Source organism: Pararge aegeria, chromosome 10 (assembly GCF_905163445.1).
Source record: "Pararge aegeria chromosome 10, ilParAegt1.1, whole genome shotgun sequence".
NCBI lineage: Eukaryota > Metazoa > Arthropoda > Insecta > Lepidoptera > Nymphalidae > Pararge > Pararge aegeria.
Genome location: NC_053189.1, coordinates 13475752 through 13502572, shown reverse-complemented (window position 1 = coordinate 13502572; position 26821 = coordinate 13475752). Strand labels below are relative to the sequence as shown.

At 35.7% G+C, this 26821-nt stretch overlaps 1 protein-coding gene across 1 annotated transcript in view; it reads right to left on the bottom strand.

The window, feature by feature from the left end:
• The window catches only part of LOC120626870 (homeotic protein proboscipedia), an 80989-nt gene extending 54469 nt beyond the window's left edge, over positions 1–26520 (bottom strand). Inside the window, exons 1-2 of the mRNA XM_039894653.1 lie at positions 26289–26520; positions 6659–7302 (exon numbers count right to left, since the gene is read on the bottom strand). Coding sequence (XP_039750587.1) covers positions 6659–7139 — 481 coding nt within the window. The 5' untranslated portion in view covers positions 7140–7302; positions 26289–26520. The remainder of the gene's footprint in view (positions 1–6658; positions 7303–26288) is intronic.
• Positions 26521–26821: the final 301 nt, after the last annotated feature.

Below are 26821 nucleotides of genomic sequence, written 5' to 3'. Positions count from 1 at the left end.
TGTAAAGGACCTTGGCTTGCATCTTGATAAAGAGTTATCGTGGTCTGTGCAAGTCAGGGATTTGAGTAGAAGGACTTTTGGCACTTTTAGGTCGCTGTGCCGTCTGCGATCCATTCTTCCAATCCCGACTAAAGTTATGTTAGCACATTCTCTTTTTCTCTCTATTCTCGACTATGCGGACGCAAGCTATCTTAATTTGACCGAGGACTATCTTAACAAACTTGAGCGTCTTCAAAATCTAGCTATTCGGTTCATATTTGGATTACGCAAATATGACCATGTATCTGAATTTCGTCAGAAGCTTAAGTGGCTCTCTATCCGCCGTCGCCGGGATCTTCATGTACTTTCACTTCTGTACTGTGTGTTATTTAATCCTAAGACTCCTTCTTATCTTAAGGAGAAGTTTAAATTTCTTGGAGTGCAGTCGGAACTTAGATCGAGTCGTGCGCTGACTTTGAGCATGCCGTTCCACAAAACGAAGTTTTATAAGCATTCGTTCACTGTCAAAGCTACTGAATTGTGGAATGCACTCCCATTGATCATAAGACAGTCGAAGTCATTGGGCATATTTAAAAATGCTGTTAAGGCTCATTATCTCGCTCAGTAAAGACGACTATTATTATTTATTATTATTTATTTATCTACTCAAACTCATATTGAAGTATTTATGGTATATTAGGATATGTATTAGTATATTTATTTTTTTATATTTATCAATAGTATTTTTAATTTTTTTTTATTTGTGTAGTCTGGTTTATGTATTAGTATGTAGATATTTGTATGTATGTACTAAATAGTGTACCCCACCTATTTGTTTTCATTTTAGTTTTCCTAATCCTAAGGTTGCCTGGCAGAGATCGCTACTTAGCGATAAGGCCGCCTTTTGTATCCTGCTTCATTCTTCATGTGTTTGTTCTTTTTTTGTCTTGTTTCTTTGCTTGAGTGGTGTACAAATAAAGAGTATAAATAAATAAAATAAAATAAATAAATGTAAAATTTATAGTAAAATGGGTTCACGGATTACTATGGAAACAGCAAAACGGTTATGTTAATATCTTACATATATATCTTACATACCTGTGCGTTTAAACTTGTGTATGAATTATTGTTTTAGTATTAAACATTAATTTATACACAAGCTTAAACGCACAGGTTGTAATTATTAGGTATGTGAAATTATAATAATTTCACTATACAATTTATGCTACTTTATGAAAAATCACTCAAAAAAGTATCACTTCCTCTTGAGACTTAAGACAAGTTATATAACATACCACGTAGTTAGTAACATCTCAATCAGTTGCTCACCTGTCATCTACATACAAAATTTGCAATGAGAACCGATGGTGTCAATTTATGTGTTTTGTATGAAGACAACCAATTTACCAGAACAGTAAATAAAACAAATATATACATATATTATATATATAATATAATATATGTATATATGCTCTTCAATAATTATAGTAGAAGAAACTCTGAGATCCTTGGAAATAAGAAGAGAGATCCAAAAGTTGGAAGACAACGGAAGCGTGACAATGAAACGTCACAAGTCGCAGCCACATAAGAGAATCAGTCAAAACTTAGTAAATCCAATATCCAAGTTGAACACAAAGCGTCTGGCTGCAGCGAGCACCGTGCATCGCTCGATAGCGGTGACAGTGACGGATTACCCCGGCTCACTGCTACATCGCTATCTTACTATTATCAAAGAATACACCCGAATACGGATGTGCGAATTCTGATAGGGCTTATACTCAGATTTCGTGGATAATAATTTTAAAAGAGAAATTGAAGGCTTCTTTCATATTTCTGTTTTTTTGTTTGGTGTAAAGTCAGTAAATATTTGTATCAACATTGTATAAAATGCTAAATGAATGCGCTTTTGAAATCTGTCAGTTGGTCTTATCCATATCTACTAATATTAGTCTTTTACAAATGCCGTAAGAATCGTTGGCTTTACTGAGATAAAATGTAGCCTATTTTGCTCACCGTTTTTTTGATTGGTACATAGTGAGGCCGTAACGTAAGGACAGACATACAAACACACTTTCACATTCATAATATTAGTATGAATTATAAAAAGCTTGATAAATATAGGTTTCATATAACATTTAGGTAGCATTGAATTTGATTCGACGATATATTTTTACTGTATCAAAGTTTTGTTATACGCAATTTTGATCGTCACTATCGATGACTCTAACTTACATACTATGGTACTGATGCAGTAGCAAAGTCAAGAACAGCATCCGCCAAAATATTGCTATATTAATTTTATTATGGATTGTAGTACATTGCATGAGTTTAGGTTAATCTTAGGGGCTGTATCATTCAATGTTATTTAAAATAAATAAATAAACAAACTAAGGCAATACAAAAATCACCATCTATCCCCAATTTAAGCGCAGCTTGTGTTACAGGTAGGTACTAAGACGATGATGAATATTTTTATCAATAATTTACAATACTTATAATATATATAACAAACACCAGTACACTGAAAAACATTAATGTTCATCACACAAACATTTTCCAGTTGTGGTAATCAAGCCCACGGCCTTGGATCACAAAAGCAGGGTCGCGGCCCATTGCGCCAATCGGTCGTCTTTTTGTCTGTAATTCGTACAGTTATTTCGAAAATGCGTTAATATGGACTTAAAGGGCAACTATAATTAGTAAGCATATAGCATTAGTGTCATTTATATACATGATCTTAATAGCAATAGTGATGAGGGTGAGAAGATGTTTCCTTCGTTTATAAGTATAGTATGTTATTTAAAGCTTCTGTTGACTTTCTTTACATAGGAAATTCCTAGTGGGTAGGGAAACGGAAGTAGCTATACGGCTTAACGAGCAAATATAGAAAACACATCAAATAAAATACTTTTTTCTTCATGTTTATTTTATCAATGTTATAGCTATAGTTATTAGTATGAAGGTAATTTAGGTTACCAAACTGAAGTTTTTTCTTAAAAAAATTAAAAACCATCAAAATTCAAAATTCATTTATTTCAAGTAGGCCTAATGTAAGCACTTTTGAAACGTCAAGTATGTCTGTTTGTAGTGCCTCTACCACCGGTTCGGAAGGCAGATACCGAGAAGAAGCCGGCAAGAAACTCAGCAGTTGCTCTTTTCCAACAATCTTTTTACAATTTAACAATCTTTTCTATCTTGTGTGAGATGAAAGCGGAGCGGCTTGCTTCCAGGCAACCTTGTCATTATTACTACTTCCTATTTAGTTTACCCGCTAAGGTTTAACTGCATCACATTTGTTTAACTGGTAGTTACTAATGGCATAATTTTCTAAATAAATACGAGGTGAAAAGGCGCCAATTTCCTAAATCCGGGTCGGTACCGAAATTTTATAAAGTAAACCCCAATACTACACTTCTTGCCCTAGGACCTCGGAATAGTCGAATATTCCATTACACCAACAAGTAGTAGTTTTTATTATTATACGTACCGAGTCACTAAATCTCTTGGCGTGTCGTAATTACATACGGCCAAACTTCTGACCAGACTAGACCGAAGAAAATTTGGAAATCATAAATTCCACCACCGACGAAACCGACGAAATTGAGGTCCCTGGAAAGAGGACGATTCTCGTCCTCTTTCCAGGGACCTCAATTTATAAGACCACGGCAATCACCACTGCGCCAGAGAGGTCGTCGAAATTGCTAAAATGCATACAAATACTAAGATTCATTTTAGCATAATCTTTCAGCATATTATATCTTCGGATAGAGTGGTACAAACTATTTTTTCATAGTAGGTACAGATGGGTATACCGCGCCTCATGCTAATGTGTTCAATACTGGTGCTCGGCCTCCCGGCGCGCGCCCCATGGGGTCGGCTTCTGTCCAACACAGCGTTAATCGTACTCAAATATGAAAATATTGCTTCAACAGGATTGTATAAGGAAAAAAAATCAGCTATTCAAGGTGTTTACGAATTGAAAATAGAAAAATTTACAAGGTGTAAGTTACCTTGGGCTTTTTTTGAGTAGGTACATAACAACGATCTTTCTATCTTAATGAAAGATCGTTGTTATGCATGTCGTGGCTAGTTACCACCCTACCGTTCCGCTGAGCGATTTAGTGTTCCAGTGCGATGTCGAGTAGACCAATTAGCGATATGACTACCAAACTCCCAAACAGGTTAGCCCGCTACCATCTTCGACTGCATCATCTTTACCACCAGTTGAGATTGCAGTCAGGGGCTAACTTGTGGTGGAACAAAAAAAAGGTAGAATAATGTTTAAAAATTATAAAATGTTGATTTAGGAAAAGAAAACTGCAGAGTTCGTTTCGGTATAAACTGCGTATTCGAACAGGTGGTAAAGTACTACCTAGTAACAACTTCAGACTTCATTTTGAAATGCTTTTATAGTAGGAATTCAATTTCAACTTTATATTCTTCTGTATCCGAGTTTCATGGTTTGCGTGTATTAGTAAGTGTTAATTTGAATCCTTTTCTAAGGCATTCCATGCGTTGTTGGAAACTTGTTAAAACATTTTTAGAATTCAGCACTCTTTAAGATTAGCGCTTTTTTTAATTTACTATGAATTTGAATGCCTCCGTCAAATAGACTTTACCTAAGGTGTTTCTATTAGATTGTTTCGAAAAACACTTAATTGGAAATAGAAGTAAAATATTAAACACAGTTTAATGGTTTTACAAGGCCTAATAGACGCGTTTAACATGACGTATGGGCCAGGTGAGGTCATATTCCCATGGCTGACGGATGATGATGGATCATGCCACTCGAGCTTTGTTCTGAGTCGCGACAAATTTGGGGTCATTCCGTCTTTATGCTATTGTTTGACGTGTGATTGTGCAAAAATATAGGGAGCACTTTTTATGTTGATTTTTTATTGATAATTTTTTTTGAGTCTACTATTTAGTGTTGAAAAATATTGAGTGAGTTGCAGATGGATTCGAGATGGCAAGGACTTTAATATAATTAAAGTAACTGAAAGCCCCATTTACTTTTTCAGAGTTTTTTTGAAATATATATTGAATTGATTTTCGTATTAGTATACTATGCCAGACTTGTTTAGACCCCTTTCGGGATTCTTATTCCAGAGCAGCAATAGTAATGTGTTTAATCTAACCGACTGACGGTGAGGAACCGGGAAGGCTTTTTCAGTAGTAGAGCGTATTGTAACAGAGCTTATCTGGGGAAGTATTAACACGCATGCTTATTTCAATATACTTGGTAAATAGGTCTATATGGCTATATTTGGTCTTATTACGCTTAACACCTATACGTTACGGTCACGGAGGCACTTTGAAAAATGTGTTGCTCTGTTTATAGACAACTTTTCAACTTACCAAGCTTGGTCCGTCAATGACTATACAAATACTATAAAAAAGGCTTTCCCACACTACCACGTCTCCGCCATCGGATGTAAGCCCATCGGACCCATGGATATACTCCAAGTCGAAGCTTGTGAAGGGGAAAGAAGAAATACCGGGCACGTTAAAAGTTCTCGCATGTAATATTCTTTAAGGCTGCATTTATAGTACTGGTCGACATATAAAATTATGTTCTAAAATGTTCTCACTTATAATTTGTGTTCATGGTGCATATCGAATATTCCGCGCCGTTACCCGCGGTGGCGGCGACTCGCTAGCTCAGATAATACCACCACGATACCACTCCCACACTGAACCGAAACAGTTAGAGACACGAGACGTCCGCGTCGTCGCGCCATACAATTCAATAAATTTCGGAGTAATTTGATGTTCATTAAAGAAACTCTGGGACCGTGAACCGGAATACAATGGATGAATGGCCATTTGTTGCTGCTGTTGAAAGGCACAATAATAATTCTTATGTTATTCACGCAGCAGTTAGTAGCACTTACAAAACGAAGCAGTTTGTTATGTAGGTATGAGAACTATGGATAATGTTTCGTGGCGATTTTGCAATTTTAAAACTGTAGGGAAAAAAAAATTTCATCAGATAATTTATCTACTTGATGAGCAGTTTTTGTCTTTTGGGTTACTTTTAAATATATGATATTAATAAATAATAAATCGAAATCTTATTTATAGTTGGCTCTTAAGCAATTTTATTGAATTCTGTGTGTCAGCATTAGACTATAACACTGCACTGCTGGACTTAGGGCCTGTCCCAGCGTGGGTTTGCCCATAATCACCACGCTGGGCAGACCGGTTGGTGATCGCAGAAGACGTTGCTGCATGGGGCATGGGGACCGGCCCCATTATATTCCTTTAGACGCCTCGCCCCGCGGGAAAAGGAGGGGTGGTGACAACAGTATTCTGATCTGCCGTCACCACACCCAACATACCAACGATAGATAGGAGTATTTGAAATTTTTAAACAGTGTATACCTTTATCTATACTGTTCTAAGTTACGTGCGTTATAAGCAATTAAAATATCACACAGTTCAGGTGAGGGAAAACATCGTGAGGAAACCTGCATGCCTGAGAGTTCTGCTTAATGTTGTCAAAGGTGTGTAGAGTCAACAAATCCGCACTGGGCCCTTGGGCCTGTAATGGGTCGATATGATGATGATGATGATTATGATGATGAAATAAATAAATACTATAACGGGTATAAATATATGCTGCTTTAGTCTACTTGCTTGCTTGCTGCAATTATATAATCACAGGTAGAATACTCACCTTGTTGGCTGTTTTTTCTAGTTGTTTTTTTCTCCTTCATCCAAGGGTATTCGGGGACGTTCAGACCACCACCAGGCGACGGCAGGTCTGGGGCGTAGCCGGGAGGAGTATGCTGCGGACTTAATTCGCCTCCTCCCAGCTGCGGTAGTGCCGTCATGAACTCAGCCATAGACGGTTGACTGTTAATGAATCCAGTCTCTGTACACGTTTCGAGCATAGGATGGGGTGCTCCAGCTGCGGTGACCGCTGCCAGCCAGAAACCGTTGCCCCCATGCTCCATGCGTGGATGCTCCTGACCAGGAGCGGGCCCCATCGGCGGCGTGTTCCTCGTCTTCACCACGAACTCCTCTTCCATATCATCGCGGACCCCCATTGCGATTCTTGCTGCTTGCTTTCCTCTCACGGGGAACTCTTCGCATTTTATCTTGCGGACCAAGGGGTTACTGTCAAGCGGCAGCGCGGTATTGCATATCTCTTGCATCGCTGCCGATGTCACCCAATTACGCAATCACTCATGTATGGATACACTTTTTCGTTTCGCAGCATGTGCTAGCATTTTCATTGGCATGAGGGCTCGTTTTGTGTTGTCACTCTTCTTAAATTCATCTGTATTGCGCAGATACTCATCTGCAGCATAATGGAACCTGGAATGTGAGAAAAAGTTATATTAGTTCTTTATACAAAATTGTGTTAAGTCAGAATTATTAGCCTAGAGTTTGTTTGGATTTCCAGACGGTTTTCCTGCATTTTTCGGAGAACTACTACTTAACGTTACTTTTGAACAAAGCTGTACCAAATAGGTACATCTCGATACTTGATTTCAAGGTCATTCGTCAAGGCATTGCATTAAATAAAAAATAACAGCCAAGTGCGAGTGAGACTTCCACACTTAGGGTTTCTTACAGTTCACAATTGTTATTTACTAAAGGATTATTGCTGGTTTAACTAAACTTATTTTCGGACTCTTTAAGTATTTAACTACACGTAACCAATTTCGAGATTTCTCTTTATTGAAATATGCATTCAGACAATTAGATTTTTCTATTTAAAAGTACATTTTACCCATATTACAAAAAAACATATTCGTATTTTTTCGTTTATATAGTCTTAATTTGCAATTAAGATTATTTTTTAAAAGCATATATAGATTCAAAGATTGTTTGCATTAACTTAAGTTAGTACCTAAAGAATCCGAATTGCTAAAATGGTTTAATTAATCGTGTAATCTTTTACAATATTATGTTGTAAATTATTTATTTCGTAAGAAAGATACCAATTTGACAAAGTAAATATAAGGTATCCACACTTTAAAATATTTCGTTCTATTTCTTAACACCATGAACGTATTCATCATTTTTGTCCGGAACCCTAAATATCTCATAATCTTTCAATGCTTCAAATAAAGCAGTATTAAATGTAACCGGAGGAGGCCGCTTCGTGGTTATTTACCAATTATTCGCGGCCGTTCGACATTACCGCGGTTTTGTGTAGAATAATTTAAGCCCCAGTCGTGATGAGCGGGGCTAAATGAGTGCTCAAAATTGTTTATTGTAATTTAGCGACCATCATAGAGTGTATAGCACGTAATGACGACTCAACAATAAAGTTATTAAAATTGTCATGAACTCCGCTTAGTAGAGAACGATGAGATAATGCTTGACTGTTCTGTTGTAACGAAAATATGCATAATTTCGTATTTAATTTTCAGAGTTCTGCAGTGATATCATATAGCCCTCTTAGTTTTGTTATATATCTTAAATTCTAATAGTACAGCCTGTAATGTCGAAATTATGCACCAATATTTAAACTCCAATTCATTTTATCGTATGAGTATACCTAATACCCGTTTAATAATTATTAAAACTACTGTTAAAAATTAAAATTTAATTTATCCGGTTACAACCGACCAAGATGCATCTTTTAGTTGTTAAACCATTTATGTGGATCAAATCTCTTGTCAACTTTTTTCAAAAGTCTATCAACTATTAAACTGCATTATTATATTTGTTTATTTATTCGTTATTAATTTTGGATCACGCTTAGAAGTTTTCTTTAAGGGCATGACTACTGAACCATACCTTACATTTCGTGTTACGCACGCGGCTAATAATAATTCTCTATATGATTTACCCAGTTGGTATCAAAGAGCAAGGGCATCCTAACCGTGTCCTACAGACTGTAATTAACGATATAAAAATCAAGATGCAAAAACTTGTCTGTTTAAGTCTTTATTAGACTCGTGTTTGCAATTCGCAACGTCCACAGCTTAATACGACATGCATTACGATACTATACCTACCATCATATTAATTTGTATATATATTCAGTTAATAAAAATATAAAGTAAATAAAAAATAAATAGGAAAAAAGAAAAGTAGGATTAGGTACTTTTATATTTCGGAAATCCACCTCCATATAGTGTAATATAAGATGTTATATAAGGTGGAATTCCGAAATATAAAAGTATTTAATCCTCGCTCGCAACCCATAAAATCTTTTACCTGCCATAGTATACAAAATAAGTATATAATAGACTCACGTAGGTATATTATCCTTAGGAATAAGAGTTATAAAACATCTGTAAGCTAGGACTTACCTACTTAGACTGTTACATACATGCTCAAAAGTTGCACGCACAAAAATTGTTATATTTATTGTCGAAAAGGTATTCAAAGCCATGTTGTGTAGTTAGCTCCTATATGTTCTTCCCCTGTAACCCTTATAAGAGTAGTGAATTCGGAAAACGTTCGCGAAACCGCAGCTTCGGCCGTTGAATGTCAATTAAAATTCAAACCACGTACGAAATACGATTTTTTCCACTGGAATTTGCGGCGCGCCCGCGAGGTATGGCGTGATCGCGCCTTTTTTGTTTTATTTTATTTTTTCCAAACTGGAACGGCTGGCGGTTAAACCTATTTTAATGCGTATGGGTTGCTCTTTCAAATTAAAATTCTCTGTACGTTTTTATGAATGGACAATGAAATGTAATTTCCTTTTGGGGGGATAATTTTTTTTTCACGTGAGTGTATTATGTTTTTTTCATCACTCATGTGTCTTGTTTATATTATGTTGTTGTGCATACGTATAGAACTTTTTTCATAGTGTTACTGATAACTTTATATGAAGCTGAAATTTCAATACATTAGACTAGTGAATGCAATTTATGATATTGTCACTACGATATTAAAAAGTTTCAGTGATGTTGTAGGTATGTGTATGCAATAGTATATTTCTCACATACTGAGGTTTTTCACAGACAAGTCATAGGTTTTTTAAAAATCAATATGTTACTCCCATTTATCTATCCTATTTAGAAAAGTATAGATAAACGGGAGTAAGAGTAAGAGATCTTTTGTTTATCGAGCATGAAAGTAACCGGATAGTTTAGTATTTGTCGTATTTATTTTGCGTAAGTTAACACGACACATTCTCGTACCTTAATATAAAGTTACAAGCCAGCAGACTCGCCTTTGGCACCTGGGTTTGACCGCTTTAACAATGGTTTGTTGCGTAAAATACTATCTAAACTTATCTTTACTAATATTATACAGAGGTAAGATTTTTTTGTTTGTTTGTTTGTACCCAATTGGCTCCGAAAGTACTGGACCGATTATAATGTACCTACCGTCGTAGCGTTTCGTTATAAAGCTACATTCTTCATTAAACGCAAAAATATATTTTCAAGTTCCTGAGATCATGAACTAATACTTCAGCTTTATAATATTAGTATAGATTAATGTCAAGATTGTCCAGTGATCAAGCGTCAACAGGCTGAGTTCAAGGAAGGCTGTAATTAAGTGCCTATTGCACTATCCGCAAGGCTGTAGTATATTTATCTCACAAGGTTTGTTATGTAATATATTTGTAAATAACATGATCGTAGCGATAATTAAATTACGACATGGCACGTCACAGTAAAGCAATTTGCTTAAAGTTCATATTAGTGCCCGCTAAGATGACGGTCAAAATGTCCTTGTAGGACAAAAGTCATGGTACGGTTTAGCCTTAAGTAACCTCAAACGTCCGTTGTAGTAACAGTGTGATGAATTTGATGACATTTGAAAGCGGTTCGGCTGTGGTAAAAATTTATTCTCTGCCACAAATTACTGCTCTTGATTGTAATCTCACCTTGTGGAAGATGATGCAGTCTAAGATCGTAGCGTGCAGCCATACCCGCAACAGGTTATACTAAGGGTATGAAAGTTATATTTAACACCTATTCGCTTTCTACGCGGCACTGGAAAGCTTTAGTGGCACTTCTTTCTCGATAGGATGGTGAATAGCTCCATCCCAAGCCTGTGAAACAGACCAGAACAGAGAAAATTAAGAAATTATAAATTTTCTTACTTTCTCTGATCCCCGGGATCGAACAACGGACCACTCACTTTAAAGACCATAAAGCTCACCACTGCCTAATGGAGATTTTATAAAATTGGGCTCAAGTTCGGCTTAAGAATATTGAGAAACTGTGGATACCTACTTGAGAACCTGTTCATAGCTCGATACCACTTTATGAATACGGGATCTATTTATATTAATTTGTCAGCCTATTAGTTACTTATTTAAAAGGATGTCGTCAAATTTAATTTTTAAGACAAGGGCATTTATATCCATTTTACTTTGATTCTACTTTTATTGTATTTCAATTATCTACGAAGAGTAGGTACTCTGCGATTGCGAGAATGCTAAGTTTTTCTAGGGTAGGTAAAAAACAGATCACTATCCAGTCCAAACTTGTAAGCCAAAAAAAAACAGTTAAAAAAGAGTAGTGTTAGCTGCTTTTTGATAAACGAAGTTGAGCAAGAAGGTAACGGCACTCGTAGCACGAGCTACGAGTATCTTAGTAAGAATCCTTTTCACAAGACTGCTAAAAAAGAAGTTAACAAAGTGATTAATGTTTTTAGTGTTTATTAATTCACGTATGTGTGTTTCGAGATTTTGTAAAAATTGCTAAAAATAAATATTGTTTAAAACAAAAACTTTAATTATTCTTTAAAAAAATCAATGTTATGTTTCGGCAACGTTTACGGATTTTATTGGATCTTTTTGGTGAAGAGCGGGAATTTATTAATCTATAACAGAAACCTAATATTATCAATATTTTTTGTTAACTGTACCTACCTAAGAATATAGTTTTAAACCATAGTAATAAGTATTATGAAGCCAGTTATTCACTGATCACTTTTAAAAATACCGAAAATCAACAGAACAGTCTAATTTTTTTCAGATTTTTGTATCTACGAAATCACTGGTGACACTTTAAAATCTTCCAATCCCTGTAGCATTTCCCTCTTGTTTTTGCAAGGGCGGTTTACGCCGCGTTTCACTTTAGCTCCCTCGAGGGTGGCCTTTAAAAACGCATAAAATGGATAACATAGCCTACTTATGAATTTGTTTATGGCTCCCACTTTCAGGACGACGTTCACTCAAATCTTGAAGCTTAGGAAATAACAATATTTGTAATTTAGTGCGTATAAACCTTTATTGATATGATTGAATAAAATAGATACCTTTGCCATAAAGTTTCAATGCGCATTTTTCTGTGTATGAATTGTTTACTAATAGCTCGCTAACCCCCAATGAAGTAGGGTAGTCATTCTCTACCCAGCTTCGTGATTTTATTAGGCAGGAAATAATGATGAAATCATTATTTTACATATAACGTTAATCTTAGTTACACAGTGTAGATTGTAAAAAAAGCTTTTAACCATAACCAATGTTTTACCTTGTATGAGACATTATGCACAGATCTAAGGTCAGACAATTGTCTATTTTTTGTATTAGTTAAGTCTACTGTGTTATACAAATGCCACGTGTCTTTTTGTTCGTCATTCTCATCCTTCGTTCGATACATCAGCGTATTCCCACTGCTGGGCAGTGGCAAAATTTCTCACCGGACAGAGGGTTTTTTAAAAAGTAAAATGCACTACGCTGATTCAAAGTGGGCTGGAGAGTCTTTTTATTATATATTAAAAAAATACGAGCACATTTAAAAGATAGAATCTATATATCCTGAAGGCATGAGCAAATTTTAGGGGTAGGATAAACTTCCTTTACCATATATTTTGATTGTTTAGTATTTTTTGCTTGACATTGTTACCAAATGATGAAAACATGCTTTCACAGCACAGCCTATACCAAGATGTTTTATTCCTCAGGATAACAAGGTGGATAACTACATATTTAAACCTAAACGTTAAATCTATGTTAATTACATAACAAATAATAGTATTTTGCAAGTAATATACTCATTTACATCAATGTTAGTAATATTACATTTTTTTAAAACTTAGAGATTAGGGTGGGCTTGTTATTTTATAAGGAAGTCCCCTTCAGTGTTACAATTTGATAGACGGCATATTTAAATCATACATATTTAGCATAAATTCGGTTGTTAAAAGTCCAAGTAGGTAAATAGCAGCTGCGTGACATTTCGGGTCGCGACTGGCCGCCACAACTATAGTTAGGGCCCAATTTGCCCGTAACGATTTCCTCTTCGGGGAATAGAATAGCGTGCGGCCGCCCACTGCCTTCTATGTACATTTTACTATAAATATAAGTGTTGTTGTAGTTACCCCCTTATATTTAAGTGTAAGGGTATTTAATGAGTAATTAGAGGAATGAAAGTAGGTTTAACTAATTATATTTACGTGTAACAGGAATATTTTCCACATATATATATTAAATCATTCACGGCTGATTGGCGCAGTGTGCAGCGACCCTGCTTCCTGAGTCCAAGGTCGTGGGTTCAAATTCAAATTCAAATTCATTTATTTCAAGTAGGCCTACTTTATAAGCAATTTTGAAACGTCAAGTTTGTAGTGACTCTACCACCGGTTCGGAAAGCAGATTCTACCGAGAAGAGCCGGAAAAAAACTCAGTAGTTGCTCTTTTCCAACATCAACATTTACAATCATTTTGCTATCTTGCGGGAGATGAGAGCGAGGCTGGCTGCTTCCAATCTACCTTGTCATTTAGGAATTTATCAAATGTTTAGTAACCTTGCTGTACTAGATGCGTTTTTACACATTTTTTAAATGTATGCATTGGTAGGTCAAGAATTTCCTTAGGAATCATGTTGTAAAAGCGTATACTCAATCCCACAAAGGAGTTCTGCACCTTTCGCAGACGATATGCAGATATCACTAATTTATGTCCGTTTCTGGTAAGTCGATTGTTAATTTCAGCTTTTTGTTTATAAAAATATTATATTGGGTTCGATTCCCACAGCTGGAAAATGTTGGTGCGATGAATATGAATGTTTTTCAGTGTCTGGGTGTTAATTTTATAAGTATTTATGAATATTATTCATAAAAATATTCACCAGTCATCTTAGTACTCTGGGGCTAGATGGCGATGTTTGTATTGTCTTAGTTTATTTATTAGTTTAATTATTTATAATTAACATCAGCATCGTCATATCAACCCCATACCGGGCCACTACAGGGCACGGGTCAATGAGAAGGGGTTAGGATCGTAGTCCACCACGTTGGCCCAGTGCCGATTTGTAGACTCCACACACCTTAGAGGATATCACGATGTTATCCCTCACAGTTGAAGCAAGTGATATTTTAATTACTTTAAACGGACATAACTTAGCAAAGTTGGAAGTGCATGCATGGATTCGAACTCGGCCCCACGAAGGTGAAGTCGAGCTTTTGCCCATTGTGCTATCACCGCACCGCAACACATTAGATAATCCACAATATTGTATAGTTTTGTTTCGGTTTAGTACCTAACCATGGCATGGACTATTGTAAAATATCTGCAGCCTTCGGGGTGTCGACACATCGACGGATGCTTCGAAGAAGAAGGCAATTTATCGTTGTCTTAAGCTTGAGTTCTGGCCAGAATGCGGAACATCAAGTCTTTAAGAACCATTCAGCAGTGTAATATGTACCTCGTATATTTGAATGTTCTGAATAATAAACGTACATATTTGTATCTAACGATGAAGGAAACATCGTGAGGATACCTACATGCCTGAGAGTTCTCCAAAATGTTACAATGGTGTGAGAAGTCTACCAATCCGCACTTGGCCAGCATCTTGGTCAGATCCCTGTAGTGCCCTGTAGTAGGTCGGCAATGGTATGATGATGATTCGTTTCTATTGATTTATATTATCAGAAACTCACTACAGCTAAAAGGTCACTTTCTAGAACCACTACGCTTTAACTAACAACGATTGAAATACCTGTGCTTTCGTCGGATAAACAGTTAAACATGGCATTCCTGAATGTCTCTACCAAGAAATGTATAGAAAATACAATTTGCTAACTGCAATAACAGTCACATAATGAATACGGTATCTGGTGTAGACAATTGGACATCGAGGAATTCCGCTGATAGAATCAGTGGCGCCGAGCTCGTGTCATTGTCTAATACATTATAATTCCCACGCAATGCGATGGTCACGTAACGACTGATCTTAACTGAACAGAATAACGCCCACGACATCCTTCAGTCGGGTACATTACAATTGAATAAGAAACTACCTAACACCTTTTTTTAACCGACTACTATGCACTGATCCACTATGTGACTTTCGTGATTTTATGCATTATGTATTTTATGATTTACCGTTTAGGATAAATATGCAATAGTCATGTAATATCAATGTAATATTTGACGGCCGACTGGCGCAGTGGGCAGCGACCCTGCTTTCTGAGTCCAAGGCCGTGGGTTCGATTCCTACAACTGGAAAATGTTTGTGTGCATTAAGTGTTTTTCAGTGTCTGGGTGTTTATATGTATTTTCTAAGTATTTATGTATATATAATTCATAAAAATATTCATCAGTCGTCCTAGTACCCATAACACAAGCTACGCTTACTTTGGGGCTAGGTGGCGATGTGTGTATATTTATTTATTTATTTATTTAATTTGCAAGTAAAGTATCTTGCGAGGATCAGATTTTAGTTTGTTTATTCTCTGTCGCATTGGAAGGTATATTTTATCATGATCATCATTATGAACCTAATACCAGCCTTCTACAAGGCACGGGGCTCCTTTCAGAATATGAAAGTTTTATCCACTATGCTGACCAAGTGTGAATTGATATACTTCATACTCTTTTGAGAACATTAGGGAGAACTCTCAGGAATGCAGGTATCTGCACAATGTTTTCAATCGCCGTTAGATTCAAATATCTATCATCACCATCATTATATCAACCAATTACCGGCCCACTACAGGGCACGGGTCTCCTCCAATGAGAAGGGGTTAAGACCGTAGTCTACTACGCTGGCCCAGTGCGGATTGGTGGACTCCACACTCCTTTGAGAACATTATGGAGGATTCTCAGCCATGCAGGTTTCCTCACGATATTTTCCTTCACCGTTGAAGTAAGTGATTTTCTAATGGCTTAAAATGCACATAACTTAGAAAGTTAGAGGAGCGCGCTAGGATTCGAACTCGGGCCGTGAAGTCGAAGTCCTACCCACTGGACTATCACTGCTTGATACCGCCTCACAAATATGTATAGTATGCATTTATTATACTGAATATTAAAAATACGAGATAAAAGGATATTACACTGCTTCATGGTTTTTATCAACTCGGTGTTCCGCATTCTGGCAAGGACTTAAGCTTCAGACAATGTCCATCGACGCACTTCAGACGCACGTAATTACGGAAAGTTATAGTCATGTTCAGACTGTAGGTTACAGTACAAGGTTCCTGTTTTATCTAATAGGCAGTGGCGTGCATAGAGGGTATGCACAGGGTACGAGTAATAAAAAACTAAAGGATAGGCATTTTAAGAGTTATAAAAAGCCTACCCTTAAGGAGATTTCCTTCATTTTATATCATCTGCATACCCTGTGCATACCCTCTACGCACGCCACTGCTATTAGGTGAGGTGGGTTTGTACCCACCCCACCTGATTTTGCTGATAAGCATACCAGTATCTCAGTAGAGCCATGTATTTGTTGATTTATTTATTTGTTTATTCAAAGCACCACCAACACAATCACATGTAACATATTGATATAAAGTAAGTGTACCAACTTATACTTCGCGTAGCTGGCATAACTACCGGCTTGCCATTACAACATCCCAGTATAACATAAATAGGACTGTTTATGTTTAAAGGTAAAGCTATCTCAAATATTTAGGCATAACTCATAATACCTATCTGTTCTACCTAAAAGTAAGATATTCCTTAATTTTTTCCTTTTTCGGAAGTTCTGCACACATTTGTCGGTCCTACTATCAACCGGCTGCAGAGAAATCATTTTCCATGGAAACTTTTAACACTGACATCAAACATGACATCAAAACGGAAACGTCGCAACGTCGTTTCCACGGAAACGCAACCGTCCATGAACATACTAGGTTTAAGTCGCGTACACAGGGTATGCGAAAATAAGATAGATGACAGAAAACATTTTAGAGAAGCCAGTGCTTTTGTGCATGAACGAAGTGCACGCCACTGTTAGGTGTGTATCTAGTAGATATCGATGGTCAAGGGGATTAAGCATCGCTTAGTACGCAGCCACTTTGGTATCATCAGTGCCTGCATACGAATGTCACAAGTCTCAGGGCCTTATTAAACGTGGCACAATGACGGAAAAATATGTGCGCAGAACAGCGTTTTTCACTTTTCACGTCCTCTGACAACACTGTTTACATATCAGAACAATCGAAAGATGCTGTCAGTTGAAGTGTGACGAAACACTGCTTAACTGTTCCAATGTTATGCTACGTTAAATAAAACGGCATTAAGAGTTTACTTTCGCCAATTTATAAATATTAACAGTTCGATAAGCGATAAGGGAAGAACCTTGCTTCTTAAGCTAAGCCACTATGGTATCCAAAACGTTGCACTAAATTTGGTTGCCTCTTATCTCAGCAATAGAACCCAAAGAGTTTGCATAAATGATGCAAAGTCTCAGGGTTCAAATACCTCAATGGGTGTCCCACAAGGCTCGATTTTGGGTCCTTTTCTATTTTTAGTGTATATAAATGATCTACCGTACCATGTCAGTGGAACATGCGACATTGTATTGTTTGCAGATGATACATCTCTAATTTTTAAGACTGATAGGAGTAAAGATAACTCTGACGAAGTAAACCGTGTTATGTCGCATGTGTCGCACTGGTTTACAGTTAACAACTTACTTTTAAATGCAAAAAAAACAAAGTGTGTCGAATTTATCTTACCAAATGTAAAGAAAATTGATAAAAATATAATGATAAATGGTGAAACACTAAAAATAGAGACTTCCACAGTTTTTCTGGGCGTGACCTTGGATAATAAGCTACAGTGGGGTGCCCATATAGATTCACTAGCGGGTAAACTAAGCTCGGCTGCCTACGCAGTCAGAAAAATTAGACAGATTACTGACGTTGAAATAGCTAGGCTAGTTTATTTTGCGTACTTTCATAGTGTTATGTCCTATGGAATCTTGTTATGGGGTAAAGCAGCTGATATCGAAATTATATTTATATTGCAGAAAAGAGCTGTACGGTCAATATATAAACTTAAATCACGCGAATCCCTCCGTGAGAAGTTTAAAGAAATAGGCATACTTACTGTAGCTTCACAATATATTTATAACAATATAGTATTTGTAAGACAACATATTAGTCTTTATAAACAAAAAGTGGACATAAACAGTCGACTTACAAGAAATGGTCATAAATTAGTGTCATCTGCATATCGTCTGCGTAAGGTACAGGGATCATTTGTGGGATTGAGTATACGCTTTTATAATATGATTCCTAAGGTGATTTTGGACCTGCCAATGCACAAGTTTAAAGAATTTGTTAAAACACATTTATTACAGCGAGGTTACTATACAATTGATGAATTTTTTAATGACAAGGTTGCTTGGAAGCATCCGGCTCCGCTTTCAGCTCTCACAAGATAGAAAAATGAATGTTAAAATGCAAAATGTAAATTGTTGATGTTGGAAAAGAGCAACTGCTGAGTATCTTGCCGGCTTCTTCTCGGTAGAATCTGCCTTCCGAACCGGTGGTAGAATCACTACAAACAGACAGACTTGACGTTTCAAAAGTGCTTTTATTAGGCCTACTTGAAATAAATGAATTTTGAATTTTAAAAATTTTGAATTTTGAATAAGAGATAATGTTTGCAGGGGAAAATTTTACTTATTAGAAACTGGCTGTTGCTTGCGTTCTTTGTCCGTTTTTTACAAATCCCGTGGGAACTGTTGGTTATCCAGAGATAAAAATAAACCTATGTTACTCTCCGTCCTTTCAACTAACTCTATGCCGGAAAGCAAGTTGATTGGTTGGTGGAAGAACAAACAAACAAACACAGTTTCGTATTTATAATAAATAAATATAATATGACAATACACACATAGCCATTTAGCCCCAAAGTAAGCGTAACTTGTGTTATTGATACTAAGATGATTGATGAATGATTTTATTAATAATATACATAAATACTTATAATATACAAGTAAATACCCAGACCCTGAAAAACATTAATGTTCTGCACACAAACATGTTCCAGTTGTGAAAATCGAACTCACGGGCCTGGAATCAGCGAACAGGGTCGCTGCCCACTGCGCCAATCCGAAGTCAAGTAATAATAATATTAGTACGGATTGTAAACAGACGAAGTCGTGGGCAGCCGACAGTAACAAATAATTAGGTTCTGCTGTTTGAAAGCCTATAGCGCATTTCATTACGTTCTTATTAAATATGAGTTGGAATAATAAGTTTTCCATCTAAAGAGAAAATCTCCATATGTGTAGCCGTGGGCGCGTTGGAAACTCCATTAGAAATTATCTCAGAGTCATCGTTGGAACTTGTATTTGTGCCTTACAATTAACTTTCTAATCTATCTCTTGCATTAAACAAAAACTGCATAGGTAGTAAGTAGGTACATATCTTTTTTGTAATGTTTACTTGCCTAGTCAAATTTAAAATATCATCCTGGTACCTATTTAAAAATATCGGGTTTTATATAGGTACCTATAGTTAGTATTAAGTCGCATTGTGAAATAGTGACATATAAATACCCTAAATCCATACTATTCTATAATATTGAAAATGCGAATGTATTTGTCCTTTTATAACGTTCTAACTAAGAAACCAGTCGACTTGATTTTTGGGATAGAGTTATTGAAAAAATGTAGAGTAGCATAGGCTTCTTTTTATCCCAGGAAACAAACAGTTCAGATGAGTTTTGTGAAACCCGCAAACGCGAGCAACAGCTTGTACAATATAGAAGAATAAGAAACACTTTATTGCACGCATAATAAAACGGCATAAAGGAAAAGAAACAGTAAGAAATTTACAGTAAAACGCAATGTAGACGTGCAAAGGCGGTCTTATTGCTGCAAGCATTCTTACAGGCAACCTTAATAGATAGGACCTACAGCAAAAGAACGCGATAGTGCCAGGACAACCAACTTATATAGAACGCTATATAAGTTGGTTGTGGTCTTCTTCTTAGACCTCGTTTGGAACCCATAAGTTTTAGTTTCATGTTTAAAATAGTAGTTATCACCACCACTACAGTTTTAAAGCGAGTCTAGGTTTGTACACGTTTCAAAAGTGCTTTCTATAGGTCTATTTGAATAAAGAAATGAGTTTGAGTTTAACCTAAAGGGCCGAGGGCTTTTTTCTTATTTCAAAATTGCATATTGCCCATTTGTCAGTCGGCCCGTTACAGCCCCTACACTTCTGAATTAAGAATCGCAGTATTCTTTTGATGTTTCAAAACATTCGACACATGCCAGGCGGACTTTCTCGTAAAAAGAGTTATCTGCTTACTATTTTTTCTGCTTTATAAGACGGCCGAGTGGCGCAGTGGTCAGCGACCCTGCTTCCTGAGGCCGTGGGTTAGTTCCCACAACTGGAAAATGTTTATGTGATGAACATGAATGTTTTTCAGTGGCTGGGTGTTTATCTGCATAATATAAGTATTCATGTATATTATTCATCAAAATATTCAACAGTCATCTTAGTACCCATAACACAAGCTACGCTTACTTTGAGGCTAGATGGCGATGTGTGCATTGTCTTTGTATATTTATTAATTATTATTATTTATTTTGACTTATGACTTTAAGTCTCAAATACACAGTCATTAACGTATTAAATATGATAGAAAATGTATAAGATGTATAGGACTATTTTAGAAATGGCGTCACCTCAAGTTTCTTAAACTTAAATAGAACGTATGTAAAACGTAAGTATCCTGTACTGAGTAAGACCATATTATTATTACTATTAAGTTATAGTAAAGCAGTAAGTAGGTATATGTTCGCTTGATTGATGGACGTCAATGGCTCGTCACAAAGTTAATCAGTTGTTTATAACTTGTCAAGTGTCTTATTAACTTTCTATAGATACGGGTGTACCTGTAGGTAATAGTTTTTGCAATACCGCAATTGGAATGGATAGAATATAGCTTTATTTGTAATACTGATTCAACTAAACCCAAAAATTACATAAAACTCAAAATTCTAAATTCATTTATTGTAAGTAAGTTCCCTCTATAAGCACTTTTTAAATAAATGAACAATAAATAAATATACAACGACATTACACACGTTGTCATCTAGTTCCAAAGTAAGCCTAGCTTGTGTCATAATTATTAAGATGACTGATGCATTTTTTTATGAATAATATATATAAGCACTAATATACATATACAGATAAACACCAAGGCAATGAAAGACATTTATGATTATCACACAAACATTTTAAAATTGTAGGAACCAAACCCACAGCCATGGACTCAGAAAGCAGGGTCGCTGCCATCAGCACCAATCGGCCGTCAGAAGGTATGTTAGTATGTCAGTCAGGAAAATGTCAAGTATGTCAGGCGTAGGTACTCTACAGTTGGGTAAGGATATTCAACCGAGAAGAAGCCGACAAGAAACACCGGTTTCATTATCATTTTTCTATCTTGAGGGAGATGAAAGCGTAGCGGTCTGCTAATAAGGTGTGCCACTAAGAAATTCATAAACCGCTTGCAAAAACAAGAATTAATATCGTTGCATTTAAGGTAGGGTATACAATTTTTTTATTACACTACTTGTTTTATTTATTATAGGTTACAAATATACAGCGCATCCTAGTGGATGCGCTGTATATTTGGTTGGGATTTACATTATCTTGGTTGAGTTTACTACGATAGTTGTTTGTGTAACGATAATGGTTGAAGTTTATTTTGATAAACTTTGAAAAATTTAATGGAATTGAAATGTACACAGTTTATAACATATAACGTTAAACATTTATAAGAATTAAAGAAGTTTTAGGTTGTTTCTTAAAAGTGTTTTTTTTGGCATTCTTTAAACCATTAGTGCTAACAACTAATATTTGTGTAACTAATAAAATGATGAAGTATCTGAGAGCATTGTAGCGGCAGATAAAAGTGATTCAAGTCGTAAAAGCGACAACGAATGTGATTCGTGATGGATCACTGAGGGTGCGAACTGTGATGTAGGTAGGTATCTACTGCAAGAAGTTTCACTTTATTAAAATTGAGGTTAGGTTTGGGGTAGAACTAATATAGGTACTTACTGAAAGAATTAATGCAGTGAAAGGCGGCTGGGTCAATAAACTGTTTTAGTATTCACGAACCGCAAGAAGCTTTTACGAAAATTTTACTAGATGTTTTATTTTTGACAAAATTATACATTTTACAAAAATTTTAGTGATCGCGAATTTCTTGTTACCTATTTTGGAATTAAAACTATCGTGAATAAAGAACCAACCAGCCGTTAACTACATATCTCAAATTCTTGTTACCCATTGGTTACAGACAAAATGACGTTCCGGTTTTGTTTTTTACTGTAAAAGTAAATGCAATTTTTATAGCCTTAGGTTAAAAATTCTTGTTACCTATTGTTACAGACAAAATGACGCTCCGGTTTTGTTTTTTACTGTAAAAGCAAACGGAATTTTTATAGACTTCAGTTCAAAAATAACAGGGCCTTGGTATCAATTTAAACCTAGTATTAGGTACAAGTAAGCCTGACTCTTTCAGATGAATTTTAAAACAAACTTTTTTATTACAACGTAGTGGTGTAATAAAAAAGGAATCTATCACTATATATTATTGCTATCAAGTCTACAAATGCCCATTGCTGGACATAGGCCTTAACTCTCAAAAACAAACGAGGCAGTTAAAAATTAACAAATATCTGCTATGACAATATTGTTGTCCAAATTTCAATATTCTACGTCCACCGTTTTAGGCTCTGTGCTATATGTTAATACGGGTACAGCAGAACTAATATTAGTCATAGTATCATATGTGAAATTATTATGACAAAGTGTTATAGCGGAAGATAGCAGTGATTCGAGTCGTAAATGTGACAACAGCCGAGATTCGTGATGGATCGCGGAGGGTTCCGAGGTCGGGAAGTATTTATTTTTCTACTTTATTACCCTTATTGACGACTAAAATTTAATAAACTAGCTATAACTAATAGCATTTTTGTGACGACTTATCTCTTTTACTATCTATTTTATCTTTCTGCCCGAGTTATCCATCCTCCTCCCAATTTCTGTCTATTTCTACCTATCTGAAAATCCCAACATACACACTAACTTTGTTATAATATCAGTGTGATAGTAGAGGTCAGATTATGGACATTTTTGAGGGGCAGTTAAAAAGTAGCACCAGCGACAGAAAAGAGACATGGTATGAAGAAGAAAAAGTAGAATATTGAATACATAAGTCAAAGGACGAAGAGGTGCAGAAAACCAAAGAAGGGATAGTGATGGTTTGAAAGTAGAAAAATGCTTTCAAAGGGGGTTGATAGAGAGATGACGACCAATAGAAGTAAATCGAAGCAGAAGACATGTTTTCCCCTCTAAGAGATACTAGACAGGGGATCTAGGTATTTTTATTTTGTAAGCAAAATTTAAAGAAATGTATTTGCAGAGCCAACTTTTTTTTTTTAATCAAAGTATAAATACATCTTTTGAGAAGATGTATATATTCCTTGAACGTACTATTAATAAATATACAGGTCAATTTGAAAGAGGTTGGCACTTCTACATTATTTTTAGTTTAATTTTGCTTTTGAACTAGAAATGCCTAGATCTCTACTCTGTTCATACAAAAGCCACAATACACCTACCAAACAAATAAATTTTTAAATCTTAAGCAAGTGAAGTCAGGCAAAAGTTTCAAAAATCTTGGGAGAAGCCATTTTCTTCTCGAGATTTAGGTAATGTGATTTAGGTACTTGGAAGGGATTCAAATTTACTAGGTATATTTTAATAATTACCAAATGATTATAAGGACTAAAAAGACTGAATAAGAGAAACATATGAATTATTGGATTATTAGTATAAGTAATGCTAGTAAGCAAAATATTTTGGCTAGATTGAAACAGTATTTAGTACCCTACTGGTACTTTGCATAAAATACAACAATTTTTTTCAATTGAATTCAATTACATTTCAATTGAATTCTTACCAGCTTTATATAATTGAATTTTGTTATTTTTGCGAGGTGGTTCCTATAAAGAGTAACGTGTGAATTGACGAAAAAGTGAGCAAGCGAGAAAAAGCATACCTACCTTATTGGTTGTACCTTAACCAAACACCAAATGCGGTTTAGCTATTCTATTCATTCTATGTCTAATAAATGAAAAGATAAATAGATTGCAACGAAACAGGTACTTCTTTCGTTCTTAACTATTTTTAAGGTACCTATGATATGGGTTTTTTGATATGATTTGGTTACTGCAAATATGCATCCCCAAGTTGATATGAGGATGTAGTTATAGTATCCAAGTGTACAAAGAGATCGTAGGTGCTAGCTAAGTGTATTGTGTATTTGGATGGGCGTGTTCCAGGACAATCCGCCCAGCGACGGAGGCGGGCCCGATATCGCGTATCAGTTGCTTGTAGCTTGAATATCAAACTTAACTACGGTACATTATGTTCCTATTACGTATGTCTAGAACCTCTTGCGTACGGTCTAGCTCTATTATATGTATACGTTATACCACACTAAACGTACCTAAAACGAGAGTGTCCTTATTTTATCCAAAATATTACTTACCTTTACTAAAATTTCTGTCATTATTTTCAGTAGTTATTCCGGCAAGTTGGATTTATTTTGTTTGATATAATTTATAAAGTGACTCCTACAAAGTGCAAAATGTTAAAATAGCGGTAGATTATTAATTGCTGAAGTTCCATGTCTTACTTAAAAAAGATTTTATTTTTTACCTTACATAATAGGAACCTTCTTGAATAGTGATAGCCTTTAAACAAAGACCAAGAAGGAAAATAAATATAGGTAAAACTTGATATAACCTTGTCACAGAGGTAACTTTTTCGCCCTGAAGAAACTATTACGATTTAAGAAAATATAAACGTAAAGAGAAAACCTATTGTGAATACTACCAACTTGTGAATCAAGAGAAAATTTCACCTACAGGGAAACACCCCAAAGCTAGACTTATATATTATAGCAAAGCCCATATAGATACCTTATGTGTACAATATATTATGGCCAATTATAGGTAGAGTCGATTGCTAAGCATTACAATTGACATATTCTTTCCCCCGAAGGAGAACGGGTTTTAACTTAACAGTAAATTGTGATATAGGTAGGTATGTATGACAAACCCCGTTCCAGATAAGAACAGATGAGTAAGAGATACTTGGGTATCTTGTATGTTATCATTTGAACATATTTTTACCCTTTGATAAACTGCAGCAAGCGATAAACCTTCTATAATAAGAATGTAGCTACCAAAGTACAAAACAATAGTTTTAGGTTAAACTCAGTTATAACTTAGGTACATACTTATCACAATTCAGGGCATTAAGCTCATTGCCTACGTAGCTATGATATGTAATAGTTTGTTTCTATTATCATAATATCATATTGTGTCTTATCGATTAAGGTAAATAAAATTTAAAATGCATATTAAAATTTTCGAATGCGGCAGGATTTGAAACTGCACGGTTGACGGTAGGAGGGCCTTAGCTTAATTACCAGAGAGTCGCAGGTTCAAATCCTGTCGGTTCCAAAAAATTTTATATGCATTTTAAATATAAATATATTTCAGTTGTTTATCTGTATAAGTATTTATGTGTATTTCATTCATACAATATTCATCAGCTATCTTAGTATCCATTACACAAGCTACGCTTACTTTGGACTAGATGGCTATGTGTGTATTGTCGTAGTATATTTATTTATTATTCATAAAATTGTTAATTCCTCCAAGTGAAGGTAAAACACTTATAAAAATCTAGACAGGAGACGTTTTCATGATTAAGGTTATGCAAACTCAAAACTCAAAATGGACAGACAGGATAAGCTATGCGTGGTGTGTGCTTGATACGTGCGTAAACGCACTGCCTACCCATCATTATAATAGATAGATAATACAATACGGAAGATGACTTTTCACATTGTTTTTACCTGCCTGCCTGGTACAACTCTACTGTAACTCTATAGATATTAAAATAGGTAGATATGTATCGTTGTATTAACATTCATAATAGGCAGGTACTGTACCCTACTGATTAAACACCAACGTATTTAAAAAAGTAATACAAAACGGTTTTTTTTAACTTGGCAAGGTAAGGTGTGGCTTTTTGCAGTGGTAGGTACGTTAAGCAAGGTACCGAACTTATTGCAATAGATATGATAAGGAACTTACTATAAAAATAGACAACAAACAAATTCAAACTAGACACGAGCAGTCCAAAACACTTTTAGTCATCATCAATTTTATCACAGCACTTCACTTCACTTGTAAAATTTGTTGATACTAAACCTCCTTCGATACACTTTTGATTCGTCCATAAAAACAAAACACTAGGCGGGAGAGTCAGCAAAAAGTATTCATCAATAGATATTTTGTTATCAGTGGTTCTATCGCTATGTCAATGTGGCGTGGCGACTGTCAACTGTCTACTAAACGAATCGTCACTGCTTGCTTGCCGCCATGCCCATTTCCATACAACCTCTGAAACCAAAAAGCTACAAGTACCAATTTTGCAATAAGAAAATGTAGGTTCTATATCAACGGCGTACGTTTCAAAACGTTTTTATCTTCAGTGTAGACTTAGTATCGATATGTCGGACAGCGCGCCTACAAAATATATTTTGTATCTCTTTCTTTAGTATAGAGTCGATGTATTCCTTGTCTCTTTTTGCCTTCGTTGCATTTTTTTTGGTTGTAGGAAAATC